At 40.1% G+C, this 18976-nt stretch overlaps 1 protein-coding gene across 1 annotated transcript in view; it reads right to left on the bottom strand.

The window, feature by feature from the left end:
• LOC125698660 (netrin-4-like) overlaps positions 1–18976 on the bottom strand; it is a 53435-nt gene that overhangs the window by 13836 nt on the left and 20623 nt on the right. The window contains exons 4-6 of the mRNA XM_048957316.1: positions 8605–8731; positions 8054–8242; positions 578–791 (exon numbers count right to left, since the gene is read on the bottom strand). Of these exons, the coding sequence (XP_048813273.1) occupies positions 578–791; positions 8054–8242; positions 8605–8731 (530 nt within the window). The remainder of the gene's footprint in view (positions 1–577; positions 792–8053; positions 8243–8604; positions 8732–18976) is intronic.

Raw genomic sequence — 18976 nt, 5'->3', positions numbered from 1 at the left:
TTCTGGTTGGATGGTTCATAGGTTCGGGCTTTATTTTTGTTACTTTTTTCTGAATCAAGTAATTCTAAGTTAGTGATCACTTGCTGATGTCAGTAGGAACTGAGGACACTTACAGGACTGGTAAAACTGCAGCCAGTAAGTCATAGGATTTCTGTACTGAGATTAAAGCATGTTTGGGATGCATATACCTGCCCAGTAGACATAAAAGAAAGACCTTGAAACTCACTTTGGACACAGAGGAGAAGCAAGCTCTCCAGACTCTCTCATTTATTTCCAAGGCAAACAGATGTAGTTAGGAATACTGTACAGACTCCTATGGGGTTGTGGTGTTGCTTCTTATTAGCAAAAGTCATCATTTCAAGATTGGCTTGGATACAATGGATTTACAAGTGTGCTAGCCATCAAATGGAATCCAAGAGACCTTTTATGACTTACAACCACCTTTTCAAATTATATGCATCCCCTGGCCTCCTCCAGCATCCTCCATTTCCTGTCATTTTTGCCATATTTCATTTAACCTTCATTTCATTTTTACAGAATCCCATCTCAAAGTGAACTCAAATGAGGGCTTCTTTACCCATTGAAACAGCTTCCAGTATGTTGGTCGCAGTCTCTGGCACAGTCACAAGGACGACAGCCATTTTCTCCAAAGCCCCAGTAGCCCATGAGACATCTATCGCAGTTGGGGCCCGCCACACCTGGCTTGCAGTAGCAGAATCCCGTCTTGGGGTGGCATCGCCAGCTCCGGCTGAGCGTTGCGTTGGCTGAACCCATTGGCTGGCAGGAGCAAGCTATGGAGATATGGTAAAAGGTGACTGAGATTATGTGCCCAGGGCTCATCTGATCATGTGGCATTTTTGCAAAGCTGTTAAATTCCTGCCCTCCTCCTGATGCTCAATGGTTTTATGTCAGAACAGTGTAGATTATGTCAGAACAGGTAACCTACACTTGCAGTATTTTTTATCTTTTTAACTCATTAAGCACAGCAAGATAAATCCAGCTAGGTCAATCCTTTCCTCTATACAAATCTGGAACATACAGGGTTTTGAAGCAGTAGAAGCAGTGCGTTCATTTTTCAAATGGCTTGCAGAAAGATTCACTAGCATGGATGCAGTCCCAAATGACAGCTATTGCCTGCAGTCTTTCCTAGGAATACCATTAGACAAAGCTGGTGCTTCCTCTGGAGCTAGATGTGGCTTATTCAGGTGGTTCAGACAATCTGAAATATTTATTCAGTGTCTGCTTCTACACTATCTACAGATTTCTTTCCTTGTGAGTTCTGGGGGATGTTTTACTGTGCAGTACTATATACATATAGAAAAGCTGATGGCATTTATTATAAATAAACTTGTTAAAAGAATAGGAAACAGAATGAGAGAGGATCTCTAAACTCATTAGATGTATTTTACACGTAGCTGAATAGCAATAGGATAAAAATACAAGAGATCTTCCTAATGCTATGGCCAGTTTAACACTGGCCTGAGCAACTGAAGACAACTTGATAATAAAACAGATACTTACAGCTCCTATGGGACACTGCCTTCAAATACAGCAAATTGTCATAGTCCCATGCCACCAGTACTTTCCCAATGTGACAGCATCAGGGAATGAGGTAGAAAATCATATTTATATCTCTGGCGGTGCAAAGCCAGGCTCAATTGACTCCTCCTCATCAGGGAATATGTTAACTGAGATGTTTGAGCCTTGTGCCAATGGCTCTCTGTAAGTAAAATACAAGCCAGAAACCCACTAATTTTTCCTATTCAAACATGTTTGATTAAAATGAGAACTGAGCTGAACCCCAGGCCTTCGTATTTCAGTTCTTTTTTTATAGTAACAAAGAAGCTTGCCCTGGTTTTTCCTTGTAGCAGTGTCTTAAGAGGAAATGTATCACTACATCATCCATCTGTAAAAGGGAGGAAATAAAAATATTGTGGCAAAGACCTGCTTTAATAGAGCTTTTCAGTTAAATGCTGGACACCCAAGGTGTTTGGATAGCTTGGATCAGGGGCCAGCCTTCTGGATGCTTATCTGAACCAAACACAATCTCCAAAGCTTTTGATGTTTGCCCATCATTGCTACTAATCAAACTACTTTTCTTCATGAGCTCACAGATAGTAGAACAAATGAACACTGATTCCACACATCATTTTCCAAGGGGGGAGTACGTGACTACAAAGAGTTTTAACTGTAGCAAGCACAGATTCACTTTCATCTGCAACTTCAAGTTTGATGCTCAAGAAAAAAATACCTTTCAAAAACATATGAGAAAAAGGGTGAGCAGTTTTGTTTAATAGGCATTTCTCTTATGATCTGCTTACTATGTAGTTATTTTTTTCACCATGCCCTGTGTTCTTTATGCCAATATTTTTAATAATATTATTACACTCTGCTGTAGACAGATCTCAGTCAGTTGTTTTCAAGGGACACTAGCACAATAGCCTAAGGACAAAAAATAAGCGTGCTGTCATGGGCAATGTACTCAACACAATGAGCTGGTTGGCGGATGGCAGCAGGCTCGCCTGTTTGCCACAAAGCAGTCTTGACTTTGGGAGCAAACCCAGGGATTTTGCTGTCAGTTCTGGAGAGCAGGTGTAACAATGAAGTGCTCATTAGCACTGACAGTTTCAAAGGCAAGTTCTGATGTGTTGCTGCTCAACTTTGAATTACTTCTGCACAGAGTTTTGTAGGACTGACTACATCACCCTAAAAAAGGAGACACTTAACTTGCATCCAACACTGAAAATGTATTAGATTTGGGGACAAGAAGCAGAAACACGTGCTTCCATTAATGCAGACAGGTCTGAGCCACAAGCAGTGAGAGGCTGCCAACATCTGTGTTGGCCTGAATCCAGATTTCTGATTTCATCCTAGTATGTCTGTATCTAAAATCTACCTGTGGAGTGTTCACATACATTTTCTCATATTTCTGCAACTTCCGGATCTGTTTTGATTCTCATCTTCCAGTGTTCAGGTTTTATCAGTTAGGGTCACATGACAGATGGGTAAGTCATTAACATCATTAGCCTACCTGTCACGAACCAATTCAAGATGAGACCTTCACCCATCTTATCCCTTAGGGAAAGTACTGAAGGACAGTGACTGTAACACTGACAGGAGCTAATAAGGAGCTAGAAGAAATGCACTTTTTTTTTTTGTTTTATTTTGGTTTTGGTTTTTGTGTTGTTTTTTTTTTTTTTTTTTTTTTTTTTTTGGTTTTTTGGTTTGTTTTAGTTATTTCAGGGCTGCAGTTCAGGAAAACTGATGTTCCAAATGAACATGTTCCCCAATTAGAAACAGGGACAGCCTTCTGGTGGATCAGAGAGCAGGCCGAATCAATTAATGTACAACACTTTCAGATGAGTTATACAAGTGGCTTGCAAATGCTTTACTCAGTCTGTGTTTATTTAGCATTTCAGCTTGGGTGTGTACATTGTCTGGCTTACAGAGTGTTATGGCCAAAATCGTTGTGCATCTAAGGAAACTCCCAAAATAAGAGCTCACATGTCACATGCTGAAGGGGCAGCTGATGATGACTGGGTTTTATCTGCTTCTTAGTATCACAGTTTTGCAGATAAACCTTACAATGAAAGAAACAGAAAAGCAAACTTCCAAAACCTCATCTTTTTACATTTCCCAATATTTAACAAAGAATTTTTCCCTGCTGATTTTTCTTTCTTTCCTCTTGGCAAACCCTAGTTTTCTCTATCTGCCTCCCCGTCTAACAAAACACCAGCCAACATGACAATAGCCTTGTTTGTCAAAGGCATCATCAATTATGTTGGGGACGGTGTGCAGACAGCTCTGGCTCAGAGATGGCTGGTTATATGGGTCTCCCCTTGACAGCAGTGTAATGCAGAACACTTCACTGTGTATTAGTAGTGGCTGTCAGTCACAATGTATCACAAAGCATCCTCTTGGCTTTTACTCTCACTCCTACCCTAAGATTTTTGTTATCCTACTGGATGTTGTATACTGTAAAAGAGGGAGACAAGGAATAAAAAAAAATATGAATTATTCATGCAGCAATCTCCACTCCAGTCCTCAATAAATCTGTCTGCTCTCAGCACAGCTGTCTTCCCCATGTTATTAGACACAGATGTAAAAATGTAATATTGGTTGCAAAAATATGATCCCCAGTTATAGGAAAATAGTAAATGCTCCAAGTGACTCAGTGAACCAGGATGTATATCCCCTTAAACTTCTGTCTAATATTGCATAAGAAACAGCTATGGGCAGACTGATGAAAGACAGACAACAACACCTTTTGAATCTGAAATATATGCATGTGCATCTTTTGTGCATACAAACAAATCAGAGCTGTTTTTAAAGCATGTCAGATGTGGGGATTGACTCAGCCGATGATGCTTCTTAAATGAAGGCAGTAAGATAGACAGCTGTGTGTGTGGTCAGAGCTGATTAAAACAGACTGAACCAAGATGTGATCAGGCCTTTGTGATGTTACAATTATAAGTTCACTGCCTCTGCTCAGAAGTAAAAGGAAGAGCAGCAGAGCTTTTCAGAGCGTGTGCATGTGCATCTGGCTACATTTTAATTTTCAACCCTTGTGCTTGGAGTAAAAAACTTGTTTTCCTGGACAGCCTTTCTAATGGGTCTACATGCCTGCATTTTATTTAAGCTAAGCAAAGTGGGAGTACAAAAGAAGGTGCCATTTCAGAAGGATCCTTTAAGCCTCCAAATAAGCCACAGGAAAGAGCCAAGGATACAGCAGCTTTTCTAATCATTGGTTAGGAAACGATTAGGCTTCTGAGTCAATGCTCTCCTACAAATCTATATTCAAACCACTTAATCCCGTGTTGTCACCCCCAATAACAAGCAGGTGTGAGCTTTGCTCTGGTACTCTTCTCATGCCTTTCTTTTTCTTATTCTTTCTTTTTCCTTTTTTTTAATAAATCTAAACAGCGTCAAAACAAGGCCCTGTACATGACCTGGCTCTCATTCACCTCCAGCTGCTAGGAAGAAGAGAAGCAAAGGGATCAGAGGCAGGCTATCTCTGCAGATGAAAAGGAATAACAGATTCACACTTACATGTCAAATTTCAACCTATTATTATTTTTTTTTCCTCCAAGGGAATGTCTTTGCAGTCTCGCATTGGAGGGTCAGCAAAGGGTGGTTTGGATAGTGCCAGGACATCCAATTGTTATACAACTTTTTTTTTTCCTAGCAGTGATTAAGAGACAATGCTGTTCATTATTATGACTAATGCTTAAAGACTCTTTCTGGGCCTGGGCAGCCTCCTGTTAACTTTCTGGGAGCCTGAGGGGGCTGTCACAGCTGAACCTAGACTTTGCTCTGGATGGCAGAGCACTCTTCAAGCGTGCTTTCTCAAAGGGATTAGCACAGCATTTCATTCAGCTTTTTCATCAGATTTCCTTTCCCAGCTCAGTATCCACTGTACACATGGGTCAAGTTTTGATCTCCCATGGAGATTTTTCTTCTCTGACTTCAAAATTAGAAGCTGAGAACCAGGCAAAAATCATCCATTCACTCTGCTGTTTGCAGTTTATTATTGCTTTTCAGCTCTTGCCCAGCATGTGAGTTACTGACTATTGTAAGCCTAGAATGTTTTGTGTGGTTTTCTCAAACTGAGATGATGGCTTGGAAGTGGTACATGTAAATCCTGACAGATGTAATGGTTCAGAATTGGCAGTTCTGCTTATGATCAGTAGGCCAAGGTTTGAGGGAAATGTACCTGGTCTGATTGTCATACATATTAGCAAGGTTAAAAAAAAACCATGCAACAAGAGTTTTTAGGGTCACACAAGCTAAACAATTTGCTCACCCAGATTATGCTTAATAGCAGTGCAGGTTTTGCAACATAAACGATGGAGAAGAGAGCCTCTGTTACAAATTGCATGAAGGCTGCACTAGGCTTAAGGAGCTGATGTTAGTGGCTCTGGAGGTAAAATCTCCCCTCTATCAAATTAAGTCTGTTCTAACCCAAACAGTTGTGCCTGTCTACACTGATGTTTCCATGTTTTCTGTCACTGATGCCCCATTTGTTTCTATGCAAGTACAAGCATTGTGCACATACAGTCTACTGTAAAACTAATGTTATCTAGAGTGAACTACATGCCCTTATACCTGAATATCACAAGCATTCATGCATGACTTTACTTGCCTGAAGGAGTCCCACTGACTTAAGTTATGCACAGATAAGGTCACACTTACTTATTGGTAATAATGCTGAATCAAACCTGTTAGATTCATCTCAACCAATGGAAACTCTCTAGTGCAGGTTAATGGTCCAGAATGGCTCTAAAGTTAGGGAAAATAAATAGACACCCTTTAGAGGGCAATTCACCTTGTCTATCATAGACATTGGTGTTAAAGCACAATAAATCATCCCTTAGACATCCTACTGCTTCTGCACTGACTGTACACAGAATCTGGAAAAGACATTTAAATTTCAGGATGTCAGCAATCTAGGCTTGAGTGCACACAATTACATTTGAGGTCCTGCTGCTGGTGGAAGCACCCTCCCAGGTGAAAAGAATGCTATTGTGGCTGACTGGCATGATCATAATAAAGTTCTTTTAACAAGGTGAATTTCTGCCTATCCATCTGAACAGTTTTTCTTTTGCTATGCAGAGTATTGGCAGGAGGCACTGAGAGAGGCTTGTAACCAGACCACAAAAGATGCAGAGGTAGAATCAAGGTCTGATTTCACCCAGGCAGACCATTCTAGGGTTTCCCACACAGGTAAGCTGTATATTCAAATGTTTTTTTCCTCTCTGCTTTTCTCCTGTGCTCCTTGACTTTAGTGGTTATGTAATATTGCATATGTTGCTGGTTTCTATACCATCACCCTGGTATTAAACACAAGCACTTCATACACAAAGTCTTGCAGATACTATAAGACTGAAAACTAATTTGGCATAAAATTCTATTCTCACTTCTGAGCAAATCTGTTCAGAATAAAAACAGGACTGGAGAGAGGCCATCATAACACTACAGCATATGGGGTAAATGAGATAAGCTCATCCCAACCCAGGGTTAGGATCAGTGTTATGTCAGTGTTGGTTGGAAATTATGAAATCAAAGAGAAAGGGTTGTGTGTAAGTCTGAGCTAAGTAGAAAGATACTCCATTGGAAAGAATACGAACGTGCAGAAATATGGGATGTGTTGTGCATGCTTTAAGCAGTGTCACAGGCCATTAGGCTCAAGGGAGAGGACTGTTTGTATCCTGAGTGCTTAAGAGAAATCTTGATGAAGACCAAACATGCATGAGTATAAGTGACAGAAGCTGATGTTCCCAGTGTTGGCAACTGATGTCTGAGTTGGAGGGAAGGGAGACTATCCAAAGAAGAAATGAATTTATGTGTATTCTTGGATACAGCAATTTCCAAATAAATACCAGATGGATTAAGAAGTGTGAAATTTGGCAGGATACTCAGGAAATATCAAGACTAAGAGAGATTTGGGCTCATTATGGCTATGTTCCAGACTGGCTGGATGCAAACTACCTCGATCCAGAGGTTATAGACTCATGTTAGTGCCTGAGTTACTTACTAACACATCCTGCTGAACTGTTAATGTGGCAATTAATTTGGGCAGAGCACCTAGAATTCAGAGATAAGTCTGAAAGCTCTGATTCATCTGTTCCAATAGGGATGCAGTCATTATTGTATACACTGATGCTCACTGTACTGCACAGTCAAATGGAATTTAAGAATATCTTTCGCATAGGCACGCCATCCACTGTCTTAAGAGAGATGCAGAAGAAGTAGTTAAATAAAACATGCTTCAAATGAAAAACAGAATCACATTATTTTAAATGCAAGCACAAGAATATACTTTTCATCAGAATGTAATGCACCAGGGAACTACAGCAGCTATCATAAAAATTGTGATACCATTGAGGGCTAGACACAGAAAATCAGGAAAATGACTTCTGATCAGAAAACTATGGTCTAGAAATAAAAAAACAAACGAAGAATAGTAATACCACTAATTGCTTCCATAGTAGTTGATTCTTTTAGCGAGCTTCCACCATTCACTTATCTTCACTGAAGGAACAGAATCACTTACGTTTGCAGACCTCTGCAGAAGACATGGGTTTCCCTCTATCTCTGTAATACCCTGGTTTGCACCTCTGACACCGATGTCCCTCTGTGTTATGCTTGCAGTTGTCACAGACTCCACCACTGTGTTTCCCTGATGCCAGCCAAACACTCAGATCAAAATGGCAGCTGTCAGCATGGTTGTGACAGCGACACTCTGATGGGAAACACAGAAACGTACTTCAGGCTTATCTAAGAGGCACAACAAATGATACTGTTCAAATAGTGTAATTTCCCTACTGTGAATCATGGAGGACATATATCTGAATGTAGCACATATTCTTTGCTTGCAATCTTTGATATTTCTTTAAAAAAGAAATCACAATTCCAACCCAAAGAACACCCAACCAAGAAGTTTAGCTGCCATATCTTTACAAGACAAGCCAATCTGATGGGATCATAAGTTGCATAAAAAACCTCAGAACACTACAATTTATGCAGTCACAGCTAGAAGACTGCCTGCTGGTGGAGTGATTGCTCACCCTGACTCCCTGGATCATTAAGCTCTCTCCCACTTACTTTTGCATTCATTTGGTGCCCCAGTTTTTCCATCTCCTGGCTTCCAAGGCTGATCATTGTATAGCGGTGCGCATTTCTCACAGTGGTCCCCTGCTGTATTGTGTCTGCACACACACTTCCCATGGACCTGTTGGGGTAAGAATACATTCAGATAGCAACAGGCATTAACGTGGTGGAGTATGCCCTACAGCCTCAGGAGGCAGAGGGATTTCTGCACTGGTCTCCCACAGCTGGGAGCACTATTAAGAGACCAGCAGAGACTGGAGCTCACCTGTAGTGTTATCACACTAGCAGTAATGAAAAGGCCCAGTTAAGCTTTGGACTGTGTAAAAACGTGCCTTAAAGTGGTCTTTAATGTGGGCCTCAATGTGGTGCACAAGGTTCTGTAATCCTGAGCTACTTCCAAGAGGTGCAGACACTTGTACTGGGAGTGGCAAACAAAAATCCAGAATCAGACTGTTCCCTCTGTGCACTGTGGAGGATGCATAGCACTGTAACCAGCCACCATCACAGCTCTGCCACTGCACAGTACACAAAAAGCAGAGGCTGAGATTTCATTTTGACTGCGGTGTGAATTGAATGTAATCCTTTAATCTCACCATTAATGTGAGTTACGCTTCTCCATGGTCTTTCCTGAAAGTCAGACTTCCCCTTCGCTCTCCTCCCCCAGCCCCATCCCATGTAGCAGGTAGCTTGGGATGAAGACAGAAATGTTCAAAAGAACCCTTGCATGAATGCTCTCCCCTGCCCCCAAAGCCATCTCCCTGCAGCAATTTGCTCCACGCTGCCCTGGTTTTTAATCCTACCAGACCAGATATGTCATGTAGCTAGCAAAGGGAATAGGCTGCAGCTGATGCCATTGCCCCTCTATGGCCAGCTGGCAGATTTGCTGCTGCACAGAGCGGTTGGCTGCTTCCTCACGGAAGACTGAGCACAGACTTCAGGGTATGCATTTCTGTCAGGGCTCAACACCAGTAAACCTCAGGAGGATACAGCTTGTAGCACATGATGTGATGCCTCTCCAGACCTTTGTCCGGGAAAGTCATCCATGTTCAAAGCCCTAAATAGGATGACAAATTAGAAACAAACAATAATACCAATAAGCAACAATACTGGGCTTCTCCCCATTTGAGTTTGGTTCTCCAGGCTTTTTAGTTCCCCCCCTCCCCCCCACGGAGAAAGAGATTTAACAGCAATGATTCCTTTTCAGAAGCCACAGAACAGGAAAAAGGACCAGGATTGGAGAAAAAGTAAGCCTGACCCAGAACTATTTGGGGACACTATTTTTTAGTGTCCATGAACTATGGACTATCAGAAGTTTACAACTCATTCCAAAATGGACTAGGACCCACAATTTTAGATCCAATCATCCCTTAATTTAAGAAAAAATGACAAATTTTGTAATGAAATACACCGTAAGTTCACTTAAAAAGAGAGAAATAGGTATACAAAATAAACATTTATTCTATATGAAAAAGGAAAAAAAAAAAAAAGCATGAGAGAAATAGAGATTGTACAGCTGGGAAATGGCAGAATTAAACTATGCAATCTTGTTTTAGCCTTGAATGACATGATCAAATATTCATTATTCCACAGGACCCTGTGCTTACAGTGCACAGCACAGATGGTGTGAACACTCACGAACAATTATTCAGAGCAAATAGGAAAGTTTAGTCAATGAGAATCATCTAGGAGACTGCATTCTTAAGAGAAAATAGCTAAGAGGAGAGTGCAACAGGAGGTGACACTAAAATACAGAAATGGGATCAAAGGAAGAGAGAAAAACAAGTAGAAAGCTGAGTTGTTTCTCAGACAAGAAAGGTGATTCATGGATCTAAGTGGCTATGACTAAAGGACTAGTTAATGGGAGAGAAATCAAGCTGTGAAGAGACCTCTTAAACTTACACAAGAGGTGAAATAAGGATAGAAGAGGCAGCAGTAAGAAACAAGAGAAACAATTTGTTCTTTTAGTGAGGAAGAGATAGGAAAGGTAGCCAGGGATTGAAGTCCAGGAAGGAACAAGAATGATATGTAGGAAAATGTCAGATAAATAGGAAATGGGATATCTGCTCAGGGAAAGAAGAATGTGAGAATCAGACTCAACACCACAGCTGCAGGCATGTCTCTCACTGTTATTCCCCGCTGAAATAAGCTGTCAGCTCTCAGGTGAGTCCACAAAGCAGGTTGTGCTCTGTGCACAACACGAGACCTCAGGATCTCACTGGAATTCAAAGATGATCAAATCATAGTAGAGAGAACAAAGAAATACAGATTTAGGGGGTACTACACTCATGTTTTAATTTCTTCTAGAAAGCAGGGTTGAAGTCCAAGGCGATTAATGATGATTGGATGATTATCACAGAAAAGCAAGGACGTGAAGGGATGTGGAGCTACAGGGTGACCATAGCAGAGATTGTGCTCTCGCTGAGCACAGTGTGGGTAGCAGGGAGCTGGCATCAGGGTCCACTGACAGCCCCAGACACATCACGATCAAGGTAATCAGGGCTATTCAGGAGGAGCAAGAGACAGGCCGAGAAATAAACTCACGTTAAGCTGAAGTCTGATTAGTTTATTTCAGGGATTTACATGACTACATGTAAATGTATTGGTACAGCAGGTGAAAGATTAAGATCCAAGAGATCTGCATCTCACATGTCGAATATTTCACTTTAATACTCAATATGTGACACCACATCACTCAATGCTTACTGATCCTTAGATATGAAAATATTTAAGCCTGTATGGGTTTTTCTGCAGTGTTCATAGCTGCAAAAATTTAGTACTTGAGAAATAATACAGAATTTGTTTTTCTAACACCTCTCTTCATCTGCTTCCCCTCATTACTACGCTAACTCCTGTTGTCTCCAAGCATGGTTCCCATTTCTCAGAGTGTCATTCTGTTAAGAGTTGTTGGTCTGACCAGTTTGCTTGAAGCTGAGCAGCGCCTTCCAAAACTGCAAATGGATCAGGGAAATAGGTGCACTCACAGACAGGCAGTCTGTGTGATCATACAAACTACTGCATTTCATAAAACCAATCTGTAGCACTGTGTGCTCAACCTGTAATGGTTTGTGTTCTTGTAGTCCTGCTTTCAGAATGCTTTCAGCCAAGGTTACTCATGTCGCTAATGCACGTGATGAGCTTCAAAAATGAAAACTGTAGCATTGAATCCTAATATCCTGCCTGCATCAAGCCTCCATTTTTCTAATCAGTTTTTGCAGGGGTTCAAAGTTGCTGATATATTGGCTGTCTAAGGATATTGTCAATCCAGGAAAGGAACACAAATGTTATACTATGTTCAAGGCACCATCATTAGATTTAGCAGCCACTTGAAAGCAAATTCTCCTTTTGTGTCTTGGTACAGCAGCTGTATTTTCAGACAGCAATTTCATGATATAAAACCTTTGGGGGCAATCACAATTTAAAACATTCTGCTTTCCTTACTGCTCCTTTCTGGGTTACCACTTTTTGCATCATGCCCTGAGTCATGTATAAACTGGACTGTGGAACTAAATCATATTTTTTAAAAAGTTGTTTTTTTGTTTTATTTTTCTTTTACCTTGGCAATAATATTTTTAATCCAGTTTAATTCCCTGATCTGACTCACAGCACAGTTGTGCTGTTACAACAGTCTGGTATTGCTGCCAAAGGCTTTGATTTGTACATTTGCCACCTGAGCAGCTTGAGTCATGACACAGAGGTTATGGCTTCATGGATTTTAATGCCAGAATGATCAGTTCCAATCTTTTAGATCAACCTGCTACACAAAGCCATGAATTTCATCCATACAGTTTTTCCATGGAACTCAATAACATCTGGTTGATTTATTGTGAATAGTGTAGAGCCATATCCTGCTTTTGTACAATGGTTTAAAAATTATATCTGGCCACCTTTGTTTACAAACATTATTTCACCTGAATTCTGCTCTTCAGCTGAGGAAATAAGTAGAAATGTTCCATCTCTGTAATACCTTTTTTCTAATCCTTTTTTTAAACTCTGTTCAGCCTAAAATAATACCTCAAGCTTCCTGCTTTCTGATTGCCCCCTTAGTTTCTTCTACCTTTTATCCTTTCTGTAAACGTTGTGGTTGTTGCTCTTTCTCCTGAACTATTCTCAGTCTATTTTATTTTTTTCCTAATGAATGAAGGTTAAATTTGGAAGCCTTCCAGAACAGAGCAACTGTTGCTGATTCGGAGAAAATGTTTGTCTTTGGGCTCTGTATTCACTTTGTGATGTCGCCAGAACAATTTTGGATACAGCAGTTTGCAATGACATCAGAGGCTGGTCCCTTACCTGCTTTTAGCAAAACAGTCCTTTCTGGGTCATTTTCAATGGTTAAATACAAGACAGTGCATCCTTCCCCTCTGTTTATCTCACAGCTCAAATGGGCTCCATTGTATCTCTAGATGCTGTGATGTATCTGTGCAGATTTTCTCTATCAGGTCCTGAGGAGAGCACATGCAGCTTTTAAGAGGCCAAATAAAACAAAAAAATACCAAAAAAAATACTTTGAGTTTGTCAGGTTCTCAAGTCTTAAAAAAAATAGGTGGCTTGGGAGTAAGTCCCAGATTACAGTCCTTGCTATGGGTAGGTTGATAGTTCAAATTCCTGCTCTAATCGGGAATGAAAAAAGCCATTATTTTCCTATGTCACTTGGTTTCTGGGGAAAGGTTTAATAAGTGCATGTGTCTGAAGACTGGTACACATATGGGTGCTTTCTGAGGGAACTGAATTTCTGGCTTGTACTTGGTCACTATGGCAAATTAAGTCCGAGGGAACTTGGCAGGGGGAAGGAGAGCTGGGACGCCACCTGAGACCATACTGGGTTTGGGATCCACAGCAGAGGGTGAGCTAACTGCCACAGTTCCAAATTCACTAAGCAGGTAATGGTGAAGAAAAAAAAAATCTGTGAGTGTTTAGCTGAATATTCAGACTGGCATCACTAAGCCCCTATCTGAACAGCAACAAAGGAACAGGATAAATAGACCGGAAGAGGTACAAAATCCACGCTTGATGTGAGGGGATGCAGCAGAATAACCTCAGCTTGGGACGGTTTCAAGACACAGCTCCATCCTCTGCCTGATTCACCTCTGGCTGTCCTTAGACACAAGCTTGGCTATTATTCGCCCACATTTTGCTCTGTTTTCTTATTGCGTTCTTCCTCAATGCTAGCTTGATTTTTATTCATTTTTGGGCTGAGCTGTCCTTTTATTTTTACCTACAGTGCCAGCAACTCCATTATTGGTCTGCAACAAACTGCATACAGGAAACAGCTGTCACACCAAAGTGCAACCCCTGAGTTACAGCAGATCACTAGATCTTGGTGATTGTCTTAAGAATGGAGAGACCAGAAAGTGAAATGAGGCTTAATATTGTAATAGGTGAATACCTGAATCACTGTCTGAACTTAGATAGATTTCTGATGGTTAAGCCATAGTGATTCTAGGGCTGTGTAATGAAAAAATCTCCACCACTCTCAAAATGAGCCTGTGAGCTCCTCTTTGAATTTTTACTTCTGCATTGAGTGAACTTGGCAGCATGCATAGCTCCCATTCAAGTGAAATTATGTTGAGTAATGGAACAGATGAAGCCAAGAGAAAAATAGTTTTCTGCAACTTCTCTACAGATGGTTGCAGTTTGGAGAGTGGGGGAAGGGCAGGCCTGACATAGCACCAAACCAGCCAAATTTGTGAGGAATCTGTCTGACAACAGGGAGAAAAAGGGAGAGAAAGTCCATGATTTAGCAGAAAACTTCTGCATTGAAGGAGATTAATTCAAAATCCCTAATGGGCACAAAACTAATCCCTAGATCCCTTCCAGCACAGTAAAACTAAATCAAGGAAATGTATGTAGGATTTTATAACTTTTGTCCTGAATAATATGGATATTTTTTTAAAATCCTCTGAAAACTTTCTATGTATGTTGTGTGCACCTGTCTCCAAATCACTTAAATGCAAACTCCACGTACTCACAAGGTACAGCTCTAGAAATATTTGCTTAAGTCACTGGGAGGTTCTGTGGGGTTGAGTGCATTGGCTGAAAGGCCTCGAATATCTTGGTAAAGGACTGAAAACTTTTGTTCTGGAAACACATGGGTGAGTTGAGGACAGAAACAGCATAGGTGTCTGTTCACAAAGACTTAATGTGTAAGGCCAAACAGAAGCCTGTGGCTGTCATATCATAGTAACTTCCTAGCGTTGTGGGCTGTCCAACTTAACTTAGAAGATGTACAATGTGTTGAGTTTAAATGAAAGACCGTCAGAAATGTGCTGTACTGCAATGATGGAGAAGTGTTTGCAGAAAGCAGTGGCTGATAGCTCTGGGTAAAGCAATTTTTTCTTCCTCTCACACACACACACAGATTCTTGAAGCTTTAACATGAAAAGCGATTGTTAAGAGAATTGCAAGGCATATTTTACCAGCCCTAGGATATATTTACAAGTGTTTTCAATCAAATGTTTCTACTATCAGAGTTACCGTGGTTCTTTCACACAGACAACAGTAGCAGAGAACATAAACTCAGTGATTAAAACAAACAGAAAAACACTAATGAGAGCAATTAAGTGATAAAGTGCTTTTAAATAGCTCCTCCATTGATATTGCTTCTTATAAAGCTGAGTTTAAAGGCTAATAGTGTCAAATAGGAAAGTGTTTGCTATTCAAGAAATAAGGGATAACTTGCTACAAGTGATATGCATATTTGCATAGAAGGGCTTCCCTGAGACCTGATTCAGGAAAGCACTCAGGCGTGAGTTCAAACACCATTTCTAAATAGGCATGCTTTTCTGATTTCGGCTTTAGCAGTGGTAAAAGATATTCCACAACAGTAATAAAGTGCAGGAAAAAACTTGTTCACTTTATAATTGCAGAATTCCTGCTGGCTGAACCACTGTGTGGATCTCATAATCAAAACTGTGGTTATTCTCAAAACCATTCTCAAAACCTCACGTTGATGGTAGGGAGGCCAGATGCTGCGGTGGCAAACCACAGGTTCTTAGTAGTGCTCATGGAGAACTTGCACGGACATCAAGTTAAGCACACTGAGCCCACACACCCAATCTTCAAGAAGAGAAGTAAAGATGCAGTATGCCATCATATTCATTTTCAGGGCACACCAAAGAAGCCAAATTAGCTGTCTTTCATAAGATGAAATAGCCCTCACAGACAACTCAAAAAGACAAGGGTGTTGATGTTTTTGGTTGGCCATAAGCTAGCTCCTGGCAGTAACAGAAGTGTTACTTTAATATGACAGTCTTCAATCTCTATGAAACAGCAAGAGAACAATGGGGTATATAGGAAAGATCCTGTTTAGATTTATTCAAGTATTCTTCAGTTAATATTCCCAGTGGCTTTTGTGAGAATGTGATAAAATAGGATCTTCTGGATGTGACCTACAAGAGAAGTCTGAATATCCTTTTCTGACTTTCTTAAAGTAATTGAGAACTCTATTTCTTTCATTTAGAGTTATGGCTTTGAGGTCTATTTTCCCCTAGGAAATTAGGAACTCACTGAAGTTATCTGCAAACATTAAGGAGAACCTTTCCATGATGCTCCCCATCATCTTCCTGATCATCTCTGAACACAAATATCTGAAACTTTCTCATCCACCCACATGTTCTAGCAAAGTTTCTTTCAAAGTGCCTTCATCCACTGTGGGTAGCAAAGATGTCAGTGAGACCACTGTGTTTTCATGAAGTTCGTATAACTCATGGCCACTTTTCAGTCCATAATTTATATGATCCTGTGCTTTTGGATCATTATGGGCAGAGCTTTAAGACCTTGTTCAGTTTTAATTAAAAATATCTATGTATGTTGGCCTACGCATCTGTTTCTAGAATTTATTCTACATGATCTAGAAGTTTTTTGTTTTTGTTTTACTTCAAACATTCCCTACACTACTGGCATAGCTGGTGTACACAGGCTAACCTTTTTCTTAATTAAACCTACTCTTTCTGTTGCCATCTGCAACAGAGTGAGTGCACTTCCAAGCAGCTTTGTGCTAGACATCACACAGGCTGGCAAAGCTTGAATCAGATAATGTGAAAACTTCATTGGGGGATTATCAGTAGAACTGCACAAGATATTTGAAGAGGATATAATATTTGCAAGAGTATGACAGCCAAGTTGCCTAGAAAATCTCTGCAGAAAAACAAGTTTTACCTTATGTAACCTACTTGAGACCAAACAAGGAATCTCACTTAGGACCAGATCCTGCTGCCTCTGAAGTAAGTGGAAAACTTCCCATTTGCTTCATTGTGGAGGACCAGACCCACAAGGAGTCTAGTTTGTCTGTATAAATAGGATAAAGAAACATCTGAGGCAACTTGTAAGTATTTCCTGGCAGTGAAGGTACCGAAAGGTAAAAAATCCTAAAGCTTTTGTCGACAACATTTTAAACTACATTTGCTTTCCTCTGTCCATAGTTATTTCTCATGCACCAGAAAGATAATTGTGAAATGTTTGGCAAATGGAAAGGAATTTGGTCTAGATTCAGTATTCTGTCTGTGTGCACTTTCTGCTTTGTAAACATTGCATGTTCTGGAAGCAACCCTGGACTCAGATAAAATACATTATCGAAGCAGATTCTAAACCTGAAAACTGTTCCTGACTTTGCTGGAATTCAATAAAGAATCCATGCACTACAAAGCAATACTTGTATACCCTGCAACAGCAGTATGTGGGACAGGAGTACTTCCCAATGATGGAAGACGGTGCATTCAGGTGGACAGATCCTAATAGTTGTTTCCATTATAAGGACATATTAATGCCCAACATTTAAAAGAAAATGCACCTCTCTAGTTTCTGCAGCAAAATGCAATGTCAATAGAAAATTTCCTGCACTGACAAAGGAGCTACCTGAAAAAAAATGAATACTACAGGTTGTGAAATTCAGAATTCTATCCTTAGCTATCAAAAGAAGCTATTTAAGTTGGGTATGGCATCTGTGTGTCTCTTGTCTTTGGTGTGAGGAAAGAATACAGAAGATAAGAAAATACCACTGTTTCTAGCAACAAACTCCAAATTCAAGATATGTTTGCCCAGAAGTTTCTTGCCTATTGCTTATAGTTCCCATCTTCATTTCCCAAAATCTCTCTTCTGTCTGACATGACATTCTTGGTAGTAAATAAGGGAAATAAGATCTAGATAGATTGCATTGAGGTGGCTGCATAACTCATTACCAAAAAAGAGGACGTCTGCTGTCCAACTAAGGGATCAAAGGACATTTCCATTGTATCCTATGGAAGAAAGACTACATTATTCTTGCTCTACTCAGTTTTTGCTAATGACCTATGAGCAAATAGAGTATGCAGAACACTATTTCAGATTCCAAGCTAAAGTAATTAAATCCTGTTTGGAGGTCAATCTGACAATTTGCATTTGTGTTGTATCATCAGATTCCATGATACCATGGCATCTGTGATGGTAATTGTCATACAGCTGCATTTCTTCTTGGCATCCTCTATCAAAAATCTAGAAGAGAATGGATTGTCATGTCTGAATCGACAGATCAACAAATAAGCTGATGATTGGCAGATCATTTAATAGTAATACATCATCTATTCCCTCCAAAATGGAATTGAAAAGTGTTGGTTTAAAATTCTCAAGAAATGTGCTTTAGTCTTCTCCATTATTTATGCTCGTATAGTGTTAGTATAGCAATGGTACCATTATTACAAATGGAAGAGATTTTGTTCAAGATAAGAAAAGCAGACTTACAAATGAGCACAGTTATGTATCTCCCAAGACTTAAATGCAGAATGATCTCAAGTTTTGGGCCTATCCCATGGCAAACAATTACAGGACTTGTTTTTGTTTTTGTCAACTACAGGAGAAAAACAAAAGAACAAACATCACGTGAAGATTCTGAAATCTTAAGAGACTGAGACTGCTATTACTTCTGCCTTTCTGTGGTCTGTATTTTTCCAGCATTTTATTTATGTACTTGAAAGCAGACAAGGAAACACAAATCTGCTCTGCCTTCATGCTGTGATATCACCCACGCTATCCATACAAAAAACTGTCTTGAGACTTTCTCTGCCCGTGTATTTGTTAAATATTAGATATGGCCAGCAGAATGAGTCAGTGTTTGTTTTTAACATCTCTTTTCTCTGTTCTGCTTTAATCACTATGGGAAAGCAGAGCACTGTCCATGTCTCTACTAAGAAAGGAGAATTACAAGACGAGAAAGATTCCTGTTATAAAGTAGTTTGGCTGATATGAAATGTATCATTGGTGTTTTCCAATCAACAGCAGAGGCCTTTTCCTTCTGCACATAGGCAAGGATGTTATCATACCATAAGATGCAGAGTTATATGCTTACCTAAATGCCCTCCTTCTAGTGGATTTTCTCTGTACAAATGAAAGAAAATAG

The sequence above is a fragment of the Lagopus muta genome, chromosome 11 (assembly GCF_023343835.1).
Source record: "Lagopus muta isolate bLagMut1 chromosome 11, bLagMut1 primary, whole genome shotgun sequence".
Classification (NCBI taxonomy): Eukaryota; Metazoa; Chordata; class Aves; order Galliformes; family Phasianidae; genus Lagopus; species Lagopus muta.
This window is presented reverse-complemented; position numbering and strand designations above follow the sequence as displayed.